This window comes from Alligator mississippiensis, chromosome 1 (genome assembly GCF_030867095.1).
Source record: "Alligator mississippiensis isolate rAllMis1 chromosome 1, rAllMis1, whole genome shotgun sequence".
Classification (NCBI taxonomy): domain Eukaryota; kingdom Metazoa; phylum Chordata; order Crocodylia; family Alligatoridae; genus Alligator; species Alligator mississippiensis.
Window position 1 is genome coordinate 351,936,131 of NC_081824.1, and position 19,442 is coordinate 351,955,572.

The 19,442-nt window shown below is 43.1% G+C and overlaps 1 protein-coding gene across 8 annotated transcripts in view; it reads right to left on the reverse strand.

The window, feature by feature from the left end:
* Window positions 1-2,011: 2,011 nt before the first annotated feature.
* The window catches only part of MCF2L (MCF.2 cell line derived transforming sequence like), a 178,591-nt gene continuing 161,160 nt past the window's right edge, over window positions 2,012-19,442 (reverse strand). For 5 of the 8 annotated variants that reach the window (XM_059721059.1, XM_059721058.1, XM_059721060.1 and 2 more), the window contains 10 exons: window positions 17,361-17,453; window positions 14,895-14,973; window positions 14,679-14,745; window positions 13,914-14,020; window positions 13,380-13,457; window positions 10,371-10,445; window positions 5,980-6,107; window positions 5,174-5,286; window positions 4,405-4,508; window positions 2,012-4,304 (listed from right to left, as the gene is read on the reverse strand). In XM_059721059.1, the coding sequence (XP_059577042.1) occupies window positions 4,210-4,304; window positions 4,405-4,508; window positions 5,174-5,286; window positions 5,980-6,107; window positions 10,371-10,445; window positions 13,380-13,457; window positions 13,914-14,020; window positions 14,679-14,745; window positions 14,895-14,973; window positions 17,361-17,453 (939 nt within the window). In that variant the 3' untranslated portion in view covers window positions 2,012-4,209. Of the gene's footprint in view, window positions 4,305-4,404; window positions 4,509-5,173; window positions 5,287-5,979; window positions 6,108-10,370; window positions 10,446-11,860; window positions 11,918-13,379; window positions 13,458-13,913; window positions 14,021-14,678; window positions 14,746-14,894; window positions 14,974-17,360; window positions 17,454-19,442 lie in introns of all 8 variants that reach the window. The other 3 variants (XM_014600419.3, XM_019484966.2, XM_014600421.3) reach the window with 3 other exon arrangements.

Consider the following 19,442-nt stretch of genomic DNA (forward strand, 5'->3'; position numbering starts at 1 on the left):
CAAATCAAATCAGGTTAGTCTCAATATGGGGTTGGAAGTCAACCCTCAAATTTATACAGTCCTTGTATATATAATGAGAATTCTAATGGGGCTGTTGCTTGATTTATATCAGAGCTGATTAAACATCAAAACACTCAAATCTACTTATTATTTAATGACTGAATTGAAACCTGAGAACCAAATTACAGAGCTTCCTTCTTAGCTTTCATCATTTCTAGTTTTTTCCCTGATAATCTACCAAAAACAAACAAATGTTCGTTTTGAGCTAAACGATGGGCCAACCAGTTGCTTTTCTGGTATTTTCTGTTTAATACAAGAAATTTAAGTTAGTCTATCAAGATGAAACCCAAATTAATACTTACATTTCACATAAGGTCTCTATGCCCATAAAAGCTATGATCTTTAAACAGAGGAATTTTTTTGCACCAAGCATTTTGACCAGCTCTAAAGACGATGAGCTATTAAAATGGTCTTTATGTTGATTGCAATACTTGGTTCATACTTTACAGCAGTCTTTTGGGCTAGGGACAGAAGTTACACATACGCCTGTGCAAGTGTTGGGAAACCAGGTTAAGTCTGTAACACAACAGAAGTTCAGTGCACAAACTACTTTCAAAATGGCCCAAACCAGTTTAAGATGAATCTGGATGGTTGTAGTATCAGACTTACCTGACTTAGGTTAAATTGGTTTATTGAACTTCTGTCCCATATTCCCTCCAGATTCAAAATCAACTCACAATCCCCCAGCATCCCAGGATGCTTTGCACCTCCCCCACAACCTCCCTCCTCACAGTGTTGGTGGGCAAGCCTTGGCCCAAGCTGTCTGCTCCAGCCAAGCAGGGAGGCATGCTCTTGCACCCCCTGGCTTCTGGCCTGGGCTACTGTAGTCATATGACTACATTTCTGGAACCAAAAGTGAATACCTGTTCATTTGCTTATTGGTTCACTCTAAGCAGCTTAGACTAACCTGTGAAGATTGAATCAATTCAGCCTTGGGCTTTTTGACTCTCTGTACATAGCCCTGGGATATACAAATAATGCAGGGCACTGTTTGTTTGTCTGTTCTGTCTGAGACACATTGGGAAAAATGAGACAAAATAGATTAAAAATCAAAGCAAACAAATTCTCTCTTTAAATGATGCAGGAGATACCTCTGTCTAATCACATTTTGGGTAGTGATAGAAAAGTAACACAAAAATGCAAGATAGAAGCATGGAAACCTGAAAAATACTTGTTTTGAACTACTTTAAGTTCAGTGTTGAGCTAACCAGAGACTCATCTAGATGAATCTTTCAAAATACGGATATAAATAATTATGCCTGATACTCTAGCATCACCTTTAGGCTGCTGCTGGCACTGATAGCAAGAGTTTTGGAAATATGCTAAAGCAGAAGAGCAACAGTGTTTTAGTGAGTCAGCTCTTCTCTTATATGCGCCTCTTGCTATAGCAGGGCTTTAATGTACATTGAGGGTTATGGTCCATCTTCCAAAGAAAGTGCCAGGGAGATTTAAATGTTTTTTCCTCAGGATCTGACAGATATGCAGTTCCCCACTGCAACTCATGGCACTTTGCAGGAACTGCCATGGGTTGGCGTTCCCCTGACCCGACAGACATTGGCTGCAGGGTCTGGGGGATTGAGCTGCAGTTTAGAGCAGCTGCTTGTCTGCAGCCATCTGGGGGGTGTGTGTGTGGGGGGGCTCTATTCCAGCCTCTCCATCCTCTAGCAGAGGTGGGGCAGAATGAACTCCCTCCCCTCCCTTCTCCTCCTCCCATTCTGAAGATGGCACTGAGCCGCTTCAGCACAGCCCTGCTCCCAGTGTGTGCTCACAGACGTTAAATGTTGGTGCCCCACTTTGGAGTGCCTTCATCTGAATTCTCATATAATGAAGGTTCAGATTGTCCTGAACTCTCATATAATGAATGTGATTAGGCATTTTTAAAGTGCTCTGCAGCCATGCACTTCCTTTTAACCCCTGTAGACAAAACAAAACAAAACACAACATCTCTAGATTGAGGATATCCAGCAAGAAATGCTGAAATTTATTCATCAAAATTTTCATACACTGAAGACCTCTGATTTTATATTTCTTGATTTACAGCCATAGTAAAAAAAAAAACAAAACCCACCAAAAAGAAACAGTGAAATGTGCTGTATTAAAGTGCAGTGATGTGTGTAAGGTCATCAAAATAATGCAAATGACACAGTCAGGAGACAGATGAAAGGACACAGTCTCACTCTCAGACAGCTTTGGAGTAAGATATGTAGGTAGGTTATGCTACAGATAATTTACAAAATAACTTAGAAACAGGACAAAAGCCCAAAATGTCTACACACTGCCATTTCATTATCATGTATCAGGCTGAACATTCCAAGCCAGCACAGTATTATATAGCATAATTTTTAAAAAAGGAGCAGGCTGTTGGAAATGATATATAAAGTAAAAACCCTGAACAAGTTTAATATTGCCAATATTACAAGAAACCTATTTATGCATTGTAAAGTGACATTTCCAGCAACATGAAGGCTATAAATACATCCTTTACATTGATACATATATACACAGACACACACACACACACACACGCACACACACATATACACACACGCACACACACACAAATTTGCAGTGACTGGAGTCAGTACATTTGACTAAGTGGAAAAAGATTCGTTTCTGGAACACAAAAGCTGCTTCTTTTGAGGCATTTCTCTTTTCATTATTTGCACTTCCAACTCAAATCTAAATTCTGGGCATTGAGATAAACTTTTATGGCCTGATTTTCACATGTGCTGAGAACTAGCAGGTGCCACTAATTTCAGTAGTAGCTTGCTGTGCTCATGGTTTCAGAGACTCAAGCCCTTAATGTCTGAGGTTATTTTAAATACAAGATATGGACCAGAGAGAAAATGGTATCTTAGTATAAAGTAAAAAATATATTTGAAAGATATCAAGGATTGGATTGAAGTATTCAGTGCAGCATGTACATAAGTTTATATATTGTTTGCATTTGTAAGGCTGAATTGTAAAGGATATCCTATGCAGTGACAGCTTACGGCATTGGTTTACATCACATCTGTAAAACTGCCTGTTTATGATTTCCCTCTCTTTAAAAAAATAATTAAAATATTTGTCATCAACACAGTTCAGTATTTTAATATAGAAGTTTTCCTCCCTCTTCTCTCCCCCTTTATAGAAAAGGTTACGATTTTATATTTTCTGTCCTTTTAAGTATATCTACAAACATCATCAACCAAAAATTCCAGGTTTCTAGCCCTCACAGTAAGTCTTCAAGCAGAAGGAAGGAAGACCCCAACTACATAGTTCATCTGCAAGTTTTCTTTGCTTGTAACCATCTTCTAACTGTTAGAGCTGCAGGTACCGCATTGCACTACAGATCATTTAGAAATTGCTTAGCTAATATAAACATGTTGAGTTTCAATGTGCGCCCTAATGACAACAAATAATTTTGTTTCAAACATGCTATTAAATTACTAATGTTATGTAAACACAGTGATTCTTGTAAAGAATTTAAGAGACCAAAATACCTAAAAAATGGCCATTGCACAGTTTTAAAAGTTGGAAAAGATAAAATTATCTTCTCTTTTGATGCTTTTATGATCAGGGGGTAGTCCATTTCTTTTGCAGCATAGCCTGGAAAGAAGTATTTTACTGCAGAATACATGGTGTTAAAATGCAAGACAACACGAGAACAGCTAGGCCAAAATTTAATTCCCGGTTACTAGAAAAACTACTCCTGCACTGCATTAACTCAGAACTGTCTTTAAAGGAAGGATTGAGAATGAATAGTAAACTCCAGATTTATTATCCTAACTTCTATATAAAACAGTGATTACCAATTTATTACTTTACAATAGTATTTGCCACTGAACACATTTCTGTTGTTTTGTTTCTGATAGTTGCAAAACAATGTTTCTCTGTAGAAATTTGACTTGGGAAAAGGTGTGTTGTGCTAGTAACTGTTGAGATTCAGGCTTCAGATGAGAACCTTCTTGAAGAGTCTTTTTCCGATCTTTTTTTGTTTCATTTATAATATTCACACTCCACATATTTTCCAGTTAGATCTTCCTAGGGATGCTCTGTAAACCACCATTTAACACATACAACAGGGACACGCACGCTGGTTCCCCAATATTCAGAAGTCTGCGCAGGATACTGAAAGTTCACAGGAGGCTTGATGAAATTTTAACATTAGCCCTTAAGGTCCAAAAAGCTGGTGTTACTAACATTGCAACTATCACTGCAACTTGATGATGAGCTCAAAATACTGGAAGCAGTGCCTGATTCTGGAATAGGAGGGATAACAGTGGTATAATCAATAAGAGGTAATTGTTAACAAGTCTTCAGCAAAATGGATTGCTGGTACATTTACTACAAATGTCTTACCAGAGCTGCTTAGAGACTGTGCAGATTTTGAGTTGCCTATGAGCATCAACAGATTGTTGGCTGGGACCCAACCTTCCCTACCACTAGTCAGATTCTTTACATACCTGAAAAAACAAAAACACACTGTCAAAACATTTTATTGAGCTGTTTTAGAAGATTTACACTCCACACACACACACACAAATATATGTGTATATGTACAGTGGTGTAACAAGCAGTTGGGTGCCTGTGGGGGAAACCTGCAGGAGCGGGTGTTGGCACATGGGTTCTGAGAGCTGGGGGCCATAGGTTTGGAGAAAGGATGGGGTCTGAGAGTATGGAGGGGGGGAAGAGAGAATAGAATATTTTACCCTCCTTCTGTAAGAGCTCTACCAGGTTCACAGGTCAGGCATTATATGTGGACTCTGAGAGCAGGGAGGGAGGACTGGGGGGGGGGGGGGGAGGGGGGGGGAACAGGACACAACAGTCTTACCCATTCCAGGAACTAGTAAATAGCCCTGGCTGAACTGCTGCCACTGTGGGTGCTCTGCTCACCCCTGCTGCTGCTCTTCAAGTAGCAGCAGCCAGGAACCATTTTGGCATTCCCAGCATAGGCATGTTGCTGACGCACAGACTCTGAGGGGGTGGTGAAGGATTCTGGTACCTCTCACCCACCCCTAGTTATACATATGTATATACACATATATGCAAATCTATGCATAGGCAAAAAGTATTGTTGAAGCTCTGCATGCATTTCCAGATAGTTAAACACAAATTTCCAGTTTCATACCAAAGTCCATCTTCCCCTTCATGGATCAGCTGAACAGCATCACCACTTTTTACTGTAAAACTTTCAGAGATTCCTTTGTCGTAGTCAGTCACAACAGTGTATTTACCAGGAGTCTAAATGCACAAAGGGAGAGTAAAAACAATAAACTAACAGTTAAAATAGATTACTTTATTTTGTTGGGTACCTGAGGGGCATTCTCTCCCTCTCCTCTCTATAAACCAAAAAGTTGCCAAGATGAATATTTACTTTGAGGAACAGCAAGGGGCAGAGGGGCATAGGTTTACATTTCGCAATTTACTGGCATGTGAAGTCAATACATGAAATCTCATACATTTTGAATACTTCCTGAGAAATCTTTCCAGCATAAGACTTGATTAAAAAAAATCCTTCTCCAGTTAAAGGTTCTCAAAGAAAAGTGACATTTTAAAAGATGCAGAAGTTAAAAGTGAACAATATGAGCAAGTCGTGAATTTTCATATGCTCTCTACCGCACTATTTTTCATTACTGAGGCAGTAAAAAAAAAAAAAGACACTTACTTGCTACATGACTTTCATTTAAAAAGTCCTTTTGTAAGTAGTCTAAAAGTCTTTAGAGATCCTTTTAAAAGGTTAAGCCTTGCATTAGTATTTTAAGTCAGGCAAGCTTCCCATTGAAATCACTGGACATTTTGCTTGAATTAAAACCAAGTCTGGGACCAATCCCCCCACCACAAAGGCTGAAATAACAATTCCCATGCATTCACTACTTCCAGCATCATACTGATTAGTAAATTAAAATGAACTGGTAAGAAAATGTTTCTGGTTACCAGCTTCATCTCTTCTCCCCCTCCTACAACTTCTTCTTCTGCATCTGATGAATTAAGCGGGTCTTCAGCGCTAGACCAGCCATCATTTTCTTCAGAAGCATCAAGTGAATGAGATGCTTTAGTCCAACCTTGGTAAATAAAAAGGTGTTGACAGTTACCAACTTTGTGAAAATGTCCCAGAAACAAGAAAAGCTCCCACCCATTTTAGTGAATAAATTGGGAGGGAAGTATTAAGTGGGAAAATGTATATAATTTCTGGGCCAAGGTACATGTATAATCCAGTGTACAGAAGTTCTTTTACTTGGAGGAGGTGGAGATAGGAATAATTTTCAAGCTGTGTGCTGCTGGGAACTAGCACATAGGTATGACACTACCCACATAGGTATGACACTACCTAACCAGCTAACTGGTCAATTAGAACATGAGAAGTGACACCAGTGGCCTGGTTTTTCAAACTGTAAAGCACTTTCCACTCCTGCTGAAGTCAATGGGAGTTTCAGGACTTCAGCACTTCATCCAACCACATTATATATGGATAACTATTACAGAATTGGTTGCTATTAAAGCTGTTGAACAGAGCACCCCAAGAACAGAGCATGTATTGTGCAGTCCATTATTAATGGGCACACTTCTGTTGAGGACAAAGTTACATCATTAGGAGCCAGTGAAAAGAATTAAAAAGGAAGGGCATTCACAGAGCCAACTCTACATAAATGCATGGTAAAACTCAGCTAGATTGAAAAGGAAACTAGCATTTATGCTTTTCACTGGCTGCCTAGGACACTGTTTCCTATGAGACTGATAAGGAAAATACATTTGAGGGGAAAAAAAATAAGTTTTGGTACCATCAGGGAAAAGCCAAAACAATTGCTAAGAAACTACTGCACAGCACACCAAACAGGTTCATTTGACCCAGGATGAACACATTACCTTGCCTGCGTAGTGTGACCGGTATAAGATTAGAAGTACTGAGCCATTTGGCCCTGTCCAATAATACTGACCTTGCATCTGTGAAAGAACTGAGTAATTAAGTTCAGGCTACATTTCATGTGTGTTTCATTTTAGCCAATATATATATGTATTTCATCTCATTCTCTCAGCCATTGGCCAGGTCTTCCCTATCAGTTTTTGCAGGCATAGTTACGTTGCCTAGGCACATGAGGGGATAACACCTCCTGGCTGACATAGCTGCACCAGAATAAACCCTGTACTGGGTGCAGGTAAGCTACGCATCAGCATAACTTATGTTATTTGGGGAGGTGCTGCAGCTTCACTAGTAGAAATAGCCCAACAAATGTTGGTGTCTCAAAGTGGAGGTATCTAAGCTCTGCTGATCCACCTATAACAGCAGAGTTGCTGTAGTGTAGGCAAGTCACTCTGTCTCATCTTTTTAACATTATTTATGCATTGTTTCACAGAACCTCTCTTACAGCACAATAAGGCCACAAATTCAGTTGGGGTTGCCAGACATGATCATAACACAAATTACAGTGTTGTAGCTGTTTATAAAAACTGGCACTGAATTTTTATAAAAAGTTTAAGCGAGTCTTCATTTATACAGGGCAGATTTAAAAAAAAAAAAAAAAGGTGGAGGGAAGCAAACACAAACAGGTAAAACAATTTCCATTAAGTAACTTTCTATTACTTTCAGAAAGGATTTAACTAAATTAGAATTGACAAAACATACTGCTGAGTACAGTTAGGGAACCTCCTTTTCCTCCCCACCTGAGCTGCCCCCCCTGCCCCTTCTGCCCTTTCCCCCCAAATATCCTTCAAAGTCCATTTATCCTGCTGGAAATTTGGTGGGGGAGAGGAAATGAATGAGAGAGAGAAAAACAGTGAAAATAGGTGTTTTAAAATAGAAAAGCTCTCTTAGGCTATCAGTGGCAGGGGTTCTGGGGAGGATAGGAGATTGCATCAGTGGATGCTGGATAGCAGGAGGATAGAATTGGTGGATGCTGGGAGAGCAGTAGACGTGATATACCTTGACTTTAGCAAGGCTTTTGATACAGTCTCCCACAGCATTCTTGCCAACAAACTAAGGAATTATGGGTTAGATGAATGGACTGTAAGACAGATAGAAAACTGTCTGGACTATTGGGCTCAAAGGTTAGTAATCAATGGCTCGATGTCTAATTGGCAGTCAGTATCAAGTGGAGTGCCCCAAGGGTTGCTCCTGGGGCTGATTTTGTTCAATATTGTCATCAATAACCTGGGGATGGAGTGCACACTCAGTAAATTTTCAGATGACATGAAGCTGGGAGGGGGAGGGGGGGGTGGCATGGGAATAGTATCTATGCTGGAGGGTAGGACTAGAATTCAGAGAGACCTAGACAAATTGGAGGACTGGGCCAAAAGAAATCTCATGAGGTTCAACAAGGACAAATGCAAAGTCCTGCACTTGGGATGGAAGAATCCAGTGCACTGCTACAGGCTGGGGACTGACTGGCTAAGCAGTCAGCAGCAGCTCTGTAGAAAAGGACCTGGGGGGTTACAGTGGACAATAAGATGAATATAAATTCAGCAGATTCAAGTCAGTCAAGAAGGCTAACAGCATACTGGGTTGCATTAGTAGAAGTGTTGCCAGCAGATTGAAGGAAGTAATTATTCTTCTCTATTCTGCACTGGGGAGGCCACTGGAGTACCATGCCCAGTTCTGGGCCCCCCACTACAGAAAGGAAGTGGACAACTTGGAAAGAGTCCAGCAGAGAGCAATGAAAATGTTGCGGAGGCTGGGACACATCTGAAGAGAGGCTGAGGAAACTGGATTTATTTAGTTTGGAGAAGAGAAGCCAGAGGGGATTTGATAGCAGCCTTCAACTACCTGAAGGAGGGTTTCGAAAGAGGACTGAGTTAGACTTCTTCTCAGTAGTGACAGATGACAAAACAAGGAGCAATGGTTTCAATTTGCAGCAAGGGAGGCTTAGGTTGGGTATTAGGAAAAACTCTCACTAGGCAGGTGGTGAAGCACTGGAACAGGTTACCTAGAGAGGTGGTGGAATTTCCATCCTTAGAGATTTTTAAGACCCATCTTGACAAAGCCCTGGCTGGAATAATCTAGATGGGAATGGTCCTGCTTTGAGTAGGGGGCTGGACTAGATGACTCCCTGAGTGAGGTCCCTTCCTACCCTAATTTTCTATGATTCTGGAGAGCTTCACTACTATTAAAACTTTGCAGGCATGTAGTGAAATGATCAAAAATCCTGGCAGCTTTATGATTGCCAGAGCTTCAGAAAAGTAATAAGCCAGAGAAGCCAGTTCCTACCTGCCCACAAAATACTGGCAGCAAGGATGTTGGGAGCTTGGTTTGAACCCCATCATAAACTATACTGTACCCAACTTTTCACAAGTCCACCATAACAACAATGATCTGGTGGGAGACTTGTTGCAGCTCAGAGGAACCCCGCTCGGATTTATTTCTGACACTATGTGAATCATTTTTGCACACCTAACAGTACTGACATTGTGTGGCACTCCATTCTGCTACAGCTCAAAGTGCATTCTGGAAAGCTGCCAACTTCTTACTAGAAACACAGCAGCCATTTGATAGCCCTGGAGTATTTTTACACACCTCAGTGGGTTATTGAGTGGCAGCAGAAACCACTTGGTACAGTAGAGCACCCAACTGACTACAGGCTTTGAGTATGTATGTGTGCAGCACTTTACAAACAGAATGGGACCTCTCCTGATGAAATGTTTCTGCATAGACTAGGGTTGTTTGGCTTAGTTGGGGTAAAGGGAAAAACTACACAAGGTCCAAGAACACGGGCTGGGATTTCTTCAAAGCAAGCACTAAAAAGTTGTCTCCTAGCACCCGGGAGGAGAATTAAAAATGGAAGTGCTCAGAGATAAAAGACTGGAAAATAAATATTTAAAACATAATAAAAAGATAGAAAAAAGTAATGCAAGTTCCACCTTCATGATCCTCAGCAACATAATTCCCACTCTAATGGAAGCATGACATTACTGGACGGCTTTTATAAGAGTATACCGCCTTTATACAATGAGCGCTGTGTGTGGAAGAAGTCAAACAAAGATGACAAGGGATCTAGCTCTGCAGATATCTGGGATAACCTGCTTCTTCCCTTACACAGAATGACCAGACTCCATTATATACACATTGAAATGGGCAGTCCCTTGTTTCTTTGATAGAGTAACAGTACTCTTGAAATGAATGGTATGTTACTTTATTTGATTATGAGGTACACAGTTGCAAAAGCTTTTTTGTCAAAACCAAAAATCCACAGCAACAGAGTGAACAACTTAGAAAACCCAGCTGATGTCAATATTGTGGTGCACACAGTATTATTATATGCACTAACACCCCTTTGACATGAAAACATGAGGGATGACTGGCTTATTGTGGAGTAGAAAAAGTGATATCACTCTACCTCTTAAACCAACAGGAGTTGGATCACTCTTTACTTCATGCCGCTTAGCTTTTTTGTCAGGGCTGGTAGGTGAAACTGCAGTAGGATCAATAGGTAAAAAAAACAACAAAACACACACAGAAGAGATATTGAAGAATTGGGAAGAGGAGTGGAAAACAGTGAATAGGTGGGGTGCATGCTAAATATCTTTGAGTTTACGCTGGAATATAGTGAATGAGTTTCTGATCACTGCGATTTATTTTTGTTGCTGTTTGTCAGTTACTAAAAGATGCATTATTTAGTTTAAACCAGTTTGCAATAAACTGGCAAGGACATTTTTACATGTGCAGATACAATTATATGCAAAATTTCCTCAAGGAACTACAAAAAACCCAGAATACACTTAATTTACATGTTGGGTACACTGGCCACAAACAGACCTTCATTTCTACTTGTGGAAATTTCTGAGAAATTGCCACTGAAAAATATCCTTCCATCAGAGGGAGCAGTACATACATTCAATTTGCAGCTGCCCCCTCTGTCTCCTGCTCCCCATTCCTTCCCAACACCAGGGTGATCCCAGGGTGGGGAAGGGGAGGGAAGCTCCCAGCTGGCCAGTACCCAGCTTGGGGAAGAGGCAGGGAGCCATGCTGGTGGCTGCTCCTCCCCTCCCAAAGTAGCTTTCAACCAGAACCATTGCTACTTTGTCTCAGGGAGCAGATCAGAGAGAGCAGGGGGCAAATCCTACCCCCACAACCAACTTCTCACTTTGGGACTCCAGTGTGAGAATCAGGCAGCGGGTTCGCAGTGCTGCTCCCTGCACTCTGCTCCTGGTGCAAGGAGGAGGCGGGGAGGGGGCAAGGGGGCAGAGCAGTGGGGCAAACCCATGTTCACTCTACACATATGGGATGCTGGTGAGAGAAGCAGACTTGGGAGATGAGGGAAAGATAGGGAACAGGACACCTCACACTGCTACCCCAGGGAGAGCCCCTCATGATCCTGACTGTCCCTTAGGAGCAAGAGGAAGCTGGAAGGGATCAGCACTGCTTCCAGATCCTGGTGCCTGGGAGCCAAGGAAAGAGAAGCTTTGCCCTGCTGGTCTGCCTGCTTTTCACACCAGTTTCCAGTGTGAGAAGCAGACATGGAACAGCTGGTGGCTGCTCCTCCCTTCCCTTCCTGATCTATGGGAAGGGGAAGGACCAGCTATCCCCATGCAAACGTCTTGGTTGTGCAAACAAGAGGTCTCCAGGAGGAGGTAGGCTGGGAAAAAAGGTGCAGACATTCAGTTTCCTAGCAGAAACTCCCCCAAGAACAATTTCACCTTTTGTTGTTCCTGGATTATTTTTCTCCCAGAGCAGCCAGTTTTGCTCTGGGAGAAAAAAATTTGAACATCTGCCTAATTATGATTTCTACCAGGAGAACAGCAATTCTTCCAGTAGAAACTGACCATCTGTACATAGCCGTTATATGAAAATAGTTTTAATCTGGCAAAGCTAGCTCTATAGCAATACCTGGTCCTGTTAGAAGGATCATTGGCAATGTCTGGCTTTTAGCAGGAGTTGAAGTTTCTGTCAAGGCAAGCATGGAACATTAGTGCCTACCTCATATCTATTTAGATATACTACTCTACAGTCTCTCCAGGAAGAACTCAAAGGTAACCAGTTTTTAAAGAAATATTTTAAGAGGGTGCAATGAAATGCAGGAATCAGTCAAAGCAAGGACTACAGAAGCATTTATAAGGCAGTGGGCAGGAGAAAGTATCTGTCACAACAGCTCCTGTTTCGGAATAAAATTTTAAAAACTCCTTTGGAAAAAAAAAATCTTATTTCCTTGTAGAGAAAAGAATTCACACTTCCTTTAAAGATAATATTAACAGAAGCTCTGCCTTGCAGTTTTGTTTTACACATGTGATTAACAGCAAGTTAATACAGAAGCTTTGTTAACAGAATCTTGGTTTATGATTATTAAATATTCTTTCACATGGCAGACTAGCTGAAGCAGGGTGCACCACTCACCTACCAAAGCATACATCTATCTGAACCAATTAGTTTCTAAGCCAGGATGTCTTCTTTGATTCAGCGCACTGCTCCATCACTTTTTTACATAGGCTTCACCCCAGTTGAGAACCACTGTTGGGCTGTCTCATCTTAACTTAGTGCTTCTCAGCTGAGGTGATGGCACTGCTGCAGCCACTTCAGCGAGGTGGAACTGCCCAGCATGCCTTCCCAGTTCAACCCCACCCCAAACACTCCCTGGGACAGGTCCACCTGCCTTGGGCACCTCTTCAGGAGGAGCATGGTGGGGGGAGTGGGGCAGAACAGGATGGACTGGAGCAGGACCCGGATCTCCTGCCTGCTTAGGCTCATCAGATAATCTTAATTCAAGGCAGGAGTGTACACCCATGCCACAGCCCTTTCTGATCTGGTTGCACTTGGAAACGTGTGGCAGTCTCACCTTGCTGCCACAGCAGCAGTGCCCATACTGCAGCATCCCTGAAAGGGGTTTGCAGCACTCTGGGGTGCTACAGCACCCGGCTTGAGAACCACTACTCTAAGGTATCACTGCACCGTGACTTTTGCCCGACTTCAGACTAACATGGCTAACTACTTATGACAGGAGGTCAGTGAGATATTTGCGGTCCCTTAAGAGTTCCCACTGGAATTGGGCAGCTTGAACTCTTTTTAGGGACTCCAGACTGGGAATAGGCACTTCATCTGGCACTCTTCCTCACTATTCCAATGACTCTGCTATCCTGGAGGACACTACACCCTACAATTCCCTCCTCCAACAGGCAAAGGAGTTTAGAGATGCTCTGTACCATTTACTGCTCATCTCCAAGTCCCTTCCCTGGGGCCTATGATGGTAGAAACCAACTTAAGATTTTAGGAAAGTAACAAGATATCACTGTATATTTATAGACCCAGATAAAAAAAAAACCAAAAACATATACATGTTACATCTCACACACAAATCAACAAACCAATTACAACATTGAATAGGAAACTGAATCTAACTAGTTAAAAAGTTTACCTTTCTGACTTTTGAGGTTAGTAAAGCCCTTTTTTGACAGTGCAGAGTATTCTGAGGTAGGACTAGTAACTGTATCATCTATGAAAGAAAGATGGAAAGAGGGAAAGGGGAGATGCACGTGAAAAGGTCAAGGCAAAAAAAGAAAAAAAAAAGTCACCCACAGCAGTGTCAGGGAACCAGCACTTTGAGAATGAAATAGAAATTGAAAGGATATATTACATAGGGAACACGCACAACAGCATATGACCACTGTGCAGGCCTTCACTTTGAATAGTGGCCTAGAAGTCAGATAGGAGAAGTCAAACAGGGACCCTTCAGAACAAGAAATATCAAGACAGTTGCCCACCTGAAGAAAACATTCATGGGGGGAGGGAAGGGGGTAGTGGAAATCAAATGTGGGAAGTTAGTCTGCTATGGGTGCAGGTCTTGTGACAGGAAGTAATATGCTTTTACCTCCCATTTTCCCTGACCACCCTTTATTGCACTCAGTAATCTTTGGTTTGCCCAGGGATAACCAAACTGTATGCAACTCACCTTTGCCTTTCTCAGGATACTTTGGCATTATATAACCTTCTGGACTTGTAGGATAAGTTTTCCTCTCTCCTAGTTTTTTGAGGTTTCTTGTCTGATTCCTTGAAGGACTATTCATTGGAAAAAATTAAGTCAGTAAGTGTTATGTAGGTCTGGGTTGAAGTCTGAATGGGGCTGATGAATATTTGTCTTGGGGTCAGAGGGGAAATCTCCCTTGGACTAACAAACCTGCACTTAAGTGCTGGAGAACAAATATAGACCATAAGGCTATGGACTTATTCTGGTGGAAGCATAAATAAAAATCAGGCCTACCCTTCTATGAGCTTCCCTCAATAGCTGATGTTCAGAGGTAGTCCCATTTGAGTTGAGGTACATAGATATGGGATGATATTTGGCAAGCCCTAATGCATGTATGCACTAGGACAGCATATGAAGTGGCAACAGGAATACTACCTTTTAATATTCTTGGCAGTTTAATGAAATAGCCACACCTGTAATATTATGCAAGAGAAAGCAAGGCAGGGGCAGGTTGCTTTATAAAAGGATACTATGGCTATAAAATTTGGCACAAAGTAGTCTGAATCTACTGTCTGTGACTATAAAGGAGGGGGGCAAAGAAGGAGAAAAAAAGGAGAGAGGCAGCACGTGGACAGAAGTACTCCACTTGATCTGAGCCTTCAAGAGGCTGAGAAGTGAAATCTTAGTAGTAACCTTGATGTATTATGCCCTATTAGCCTACCAAGTTGTTTTGGTAATGTATTTACCCACCTTGTACAAGATGGAGCAGGAAGAGGTAAACTGTGCGTCTGTTCTAATGTTCTGTGCTGACTAGCTTCTGCAAAGAGGAACAAAATGATCTTTCAACATGATTTGTTCAGAGCTTTTGATTTAAAAAATACTGATATAGAGTGGGTAGATAGGGAGAGGCTTCCAGTACAAAGTTGCACTGCATATATGGGAAAAGGAAAGAGATAAATGTTTTACCTCTGTATGCCTGAAGTTGACTAGTTAGCACTTTTCTAATTTCCTTTACCCAGGTAGCTTTAATTTCAAGAGTGGGTGCCTATCACAGAAAATCAAAAGTCAGTAACCAAGTATGAAATGCTTGTCACCTACTTGCTATGAACAAAAACAACCAAGGAACAGCCCTGAAGGAGGAACAAAAGCAACTTTACTTCAAGTCTTGGGTAAACATGAGTTCACTATTAAACATTATGCTAGGCTGAGGACACGACAGCACTGTCAGTCACAAAATAATTTGTTAGCTATGAGAAAATTAACTTGAGCTCTGTTATGGCAAAACATTTCCAAAGTGCTGCAATATCATTTTTTTCATCTTAAAGATCCTGAAGACATGCACACAACTTTACATGGATGACTAGTGCCTCCTGAGTCTGGGGGGGCACTCACAGAAGCCAGCAGCATCGGCGGTGGGGATGGGGCTGGTGGACACCCGCAGAAGCTGCTGGCGGTGGGGATGCCCGTCGGGGGTGGGGGGCACATGCCCCCCCATGCCCTCCCTACCAGTCATCTATGCAACTTTACATGCCTGAGCAGTGCTTGTTATAGTCACAGATTTGCTACGTTAAAGATGCATATTAGCCTGTGCGAAGCGGCTAGTATTCGCTTCAGATTCGGGGGACAGCGATTCGATTTGGTGATTTGAATCACTGTCCCAAATTGATTCAGCCGAATCAGCTGCTGCTGACTCTCCAAATCATGCAGACCCATCCCCCGCCCACTCTCCCAGCCCCGCAATGGCTGCCCGGCCCGCCCCAGCTTCTGACACTTTGAAAAAAAAGCCCTGACTCACCAGGTGCTGCTGGGCAGGGGGTGATCCTAGCTACATCCCACTGCTCCATGCTGCATGGGGTGCTCTGCATGAGCCCCCCTGACTCCCCACCACTGTCCCAGCCCCACCCCCATGGCTGCCCTGCCCACCCCAGCTCTGGCCCTTTAAGGAAAAAACCAAAAAAACCCAAACTCTGCACTCACCAGTTCCTGCCCAGCGGGGGGTGATCCCTGTTGCCCTGTGCCACATAGGGGGCTCTTCCATGAGCCCCCCAAAACCCTGAGGCCGCTGCAGGAGCTGGTGAGTCTAGGGGTTTTTTTTTTTTTGTTCATTTTTTTTCCTTAAAGGGCCGGAGCTGGGGTGGAGGGGGCAGCCATGGGGGATTGTGCAGAGCCACTGATGCAGCATGGGACAGTGATGGGGGGGCAGCATGGATCATGCCCCCGCCCAGCAGCACCCGGTGAGTGGGGGCTTATTTTTAAAGTGCCAGTAGCTGGGGCAGGCAGGGCAACCATGTTGGGGGACTCGGGGAGCAGGCAGGGGATGGGTCTGGCAAAGGTCTGCCATGGTTCCCCCCCACTGCCCACTTATCAGCTCCAAGTCTGGCTCTAGCTCTCTGCTGCAGCGGTTGAGGACTGCCCAAATCACCGAAGCTCTCTGAGCCTCTTCCGAAGATATGGAGAGCTTCAAAATTGATTCGGACCTTTTTATTGGTCCCCTGATTTGATTCGGATTCAGAGATTCGGGCACTGAATCAGGCCGAATCTCCTCCAAATCGAATCAACACTCGAAGATTCACACAGCCCTAATACCTATCAGTTCTTGCACAGGGTTTACTCCATTTTTCAGTCAACGTCACTGGTGCCAGGTCACAAAACTACTGGGTTGCAACTGTGTAATGGGTTTCATACTACTGCATCTCAAAATGCTTTATCAAGTAGAAAAAGTCATGAGTTTACTCTTGATATCTTATCAGAGGAAGATTCTCCACTTCTCTAATATAGGAAGTGTATTTTAGGAAAGAAAAAACAGCTTTCAGCTGTGTGACTCTTACTACACTCAGTGGGTAAGCTGTCATAGCTCTGTGGACTTCAACTAAGTAACAGTTTGCACAGTTCTGAGGGTCTGAGGTCTCTGTCCAAACAGGGAACACACTTCCCCAGATTTTTTTTTTTTTTTTTTTTTGTGGTCAGTTTGGCTCTCCTGGTGCTGCATACAGACTCTGGCCACTCTTAGATTCTGACCTGCCATAAGAAAAGCATTACTGTCTCATAACTGAGGCAGAGTCCTACAACTCCTAACCCCTTTTAGACTATGTTCGGTGACTTATGCACGTCAAAGATTGCTTGGTTTTATAACAACATCAAGAATGCTATCACTTCAACACATAATAAAGGGCATTGCTATATTACACTGCACTGCAGTCTACAGAAATACTCAAATGAGCTAACTTGGGTATCAGTAGCAGTCTAGCTGTGGCAACCTGGAGCTCAGGGCAGATTAATTTACCCTTTGTCTCAGGTATCTGCACTAGACTGCCATCTGCAGCACGGACAAACCCTGTAAGAAGACTGTGTCAAGAATTCAGATTTAGCACTACATAGAATAAATCTGAAACTCAGTTACTTTATTCTAAAAATATAGTAAAGCACCATTACCTGTATGATGTAAACTTCTTCCCTGGCATTATACCAGATTTCAAATTTCTTTGCATCACCCTTAACATTTTCTGTTATGCCAACAGCTGTCATCTGAAAAATGGAATGAACTGAAGTTAACATATTAAGGAAACAGTGGGAGCTGAAGATTAAGTCAAATTACCATAAGTACCACACTGGGTGAGACCAATTGTCTGTCTGATCCAGTATCCCGTCCCCAACTGTGCAGGGATGGATACTATTGAGGAAGTGCATTGAATCTGATCCATCTAGACTAACCTATTCCCTATTCAATATTTCATAGTGGGTAGGGTTGGAAGGGACCTGAGGAGATCATCTAGTCCGACCCCCTGCCATGGCAGGAAAGAGTACTGGGGTCAAATGACCCCGGCCAGATGTTCGTTCAGCCTTTTTTTTTTTTTTTTTTTTAAAGACCCCCAGGGTAGGAGCCAGCTCCACTTCTTTTGGAAGTTGGTTCCAGGTCCTAGCTGCCCTGACAGTGAAATAGCGCCTCCTAATGTCTAGCCTGAAACTACCCTCCGCTAGCTTGTGTCCATTGTTTCTTGCAACTCCCAGGATTGCTTGGGGGAACAGGGACTCTCCCAATGTCTGCTGGTCCCTCTTAACTAGTTTGTAGACTGTCACTAGATCCCCTCAGCCTTCTCTTTTGGAGGCTGAACAGGTTCAGGTTGCTCAGCCTCTCCTCGTAAGGCCTGCACTGCTGACCCCTGATCATGCGGGTGACCCTCCTTTGGACACTCTCCATATTGGCCACATCCTTCCTGAAGTGCGGCACCCAGAACTGGACGCAGTACTCCAGCTGCGGCCTGACCAATACCGCATAAAGGGGGAGGATCACCTCCTTGGACCTGCTTGAGATGCATCTGTGGATGCACGACAAGGTGTGGTTGGCGTTCCTGACTGCGTCCCCACTTTGTCGGCCCATGTTCATTGTGGCATCAATGACGACTCCAAGATCCTTTTCTGTCTCGACACTGGCAAGAAGGGAGTTCCCCAGCCTGTAGATATGCTGCTGGTTCTTCCTCCCCAGGTGCATTACCCTGCACTTGTCAGTGTTGAACCCCATCCTGTTCTTATCGGCCCACCCCTGTAACCTGTCTAGATCCGCTTGCAGCCTGTTCCTTCCTGCTAGCGGACCCACTTCACCCCACATCTTAGTGTCATCTGCAAATTTGAACAGTGTGCTTTCTACCCCCTCGCCCAAGTCACTGATGAAGATGTTGAATAGTGCAGGCCCGAGGACTGAGCCCTGGGGAACCCCATTGCCCACATCCCTCCATCCAGTTAGTGACCCATCTGACCATGGGCATTTTCTCAGGCATTCACCATTTTTGGTTTAGAGATGCCAAAAGGAACATCTCCAATCATTTTATTCAATAGCCATTAATAGATCTATCACTCATGGATTTATCTAGTCCCTTTTTTGAACCTGGTCATGCTATCTGCCTCTACCAATTCCTGTGGCAATGAATTCCACAAGTTAAGTGTGCATTGCATAAAAAAGTACTTTCTCTTGTTAATTTTAAACTTGTCACCTAGTAATAAGAATGGGTTTCCCCTAGTTTTAGCATTCAGGGACTTGGTGAACAACTATTTCCTATTCACTTGGTTCATACCTTTCATGATTTTATAGACCTCTGTTGTATTCCCCCCTCAACCTTCTCCTTTCCAAACTGAAGGGTCCTAGAACTTTTTCAGTATCTCCTGGTATGGCAACTGTTCCATGCCCCAGATCACTTTAGTTGCTCTTCTCTGTACCATTTCTAGTTCCATTGCATCCTTTTTGAGATGTGGGTACCAGAAATGCATACAGAATTCAAGATGCGGGTGCACCAGGGATTTGTGCAATGGCACGATTATGTTCTCTGTTTTGTTTTCAATTCCCTTGAATTGAAGGGGCCGGATGTGGAGCGAGGGGGTGGGGGTTGGCACTTGGCTGGATGTGAAGCGGTGGCAGTGCAGGCAAGCTTTCCCCCCCCCATTCCTGGGATGTGGCAGCGGCACAGGGTGGTGGTACACAGCACTCCATCCCCTCCCCACTCCCTGTCATTCTTGACAGGC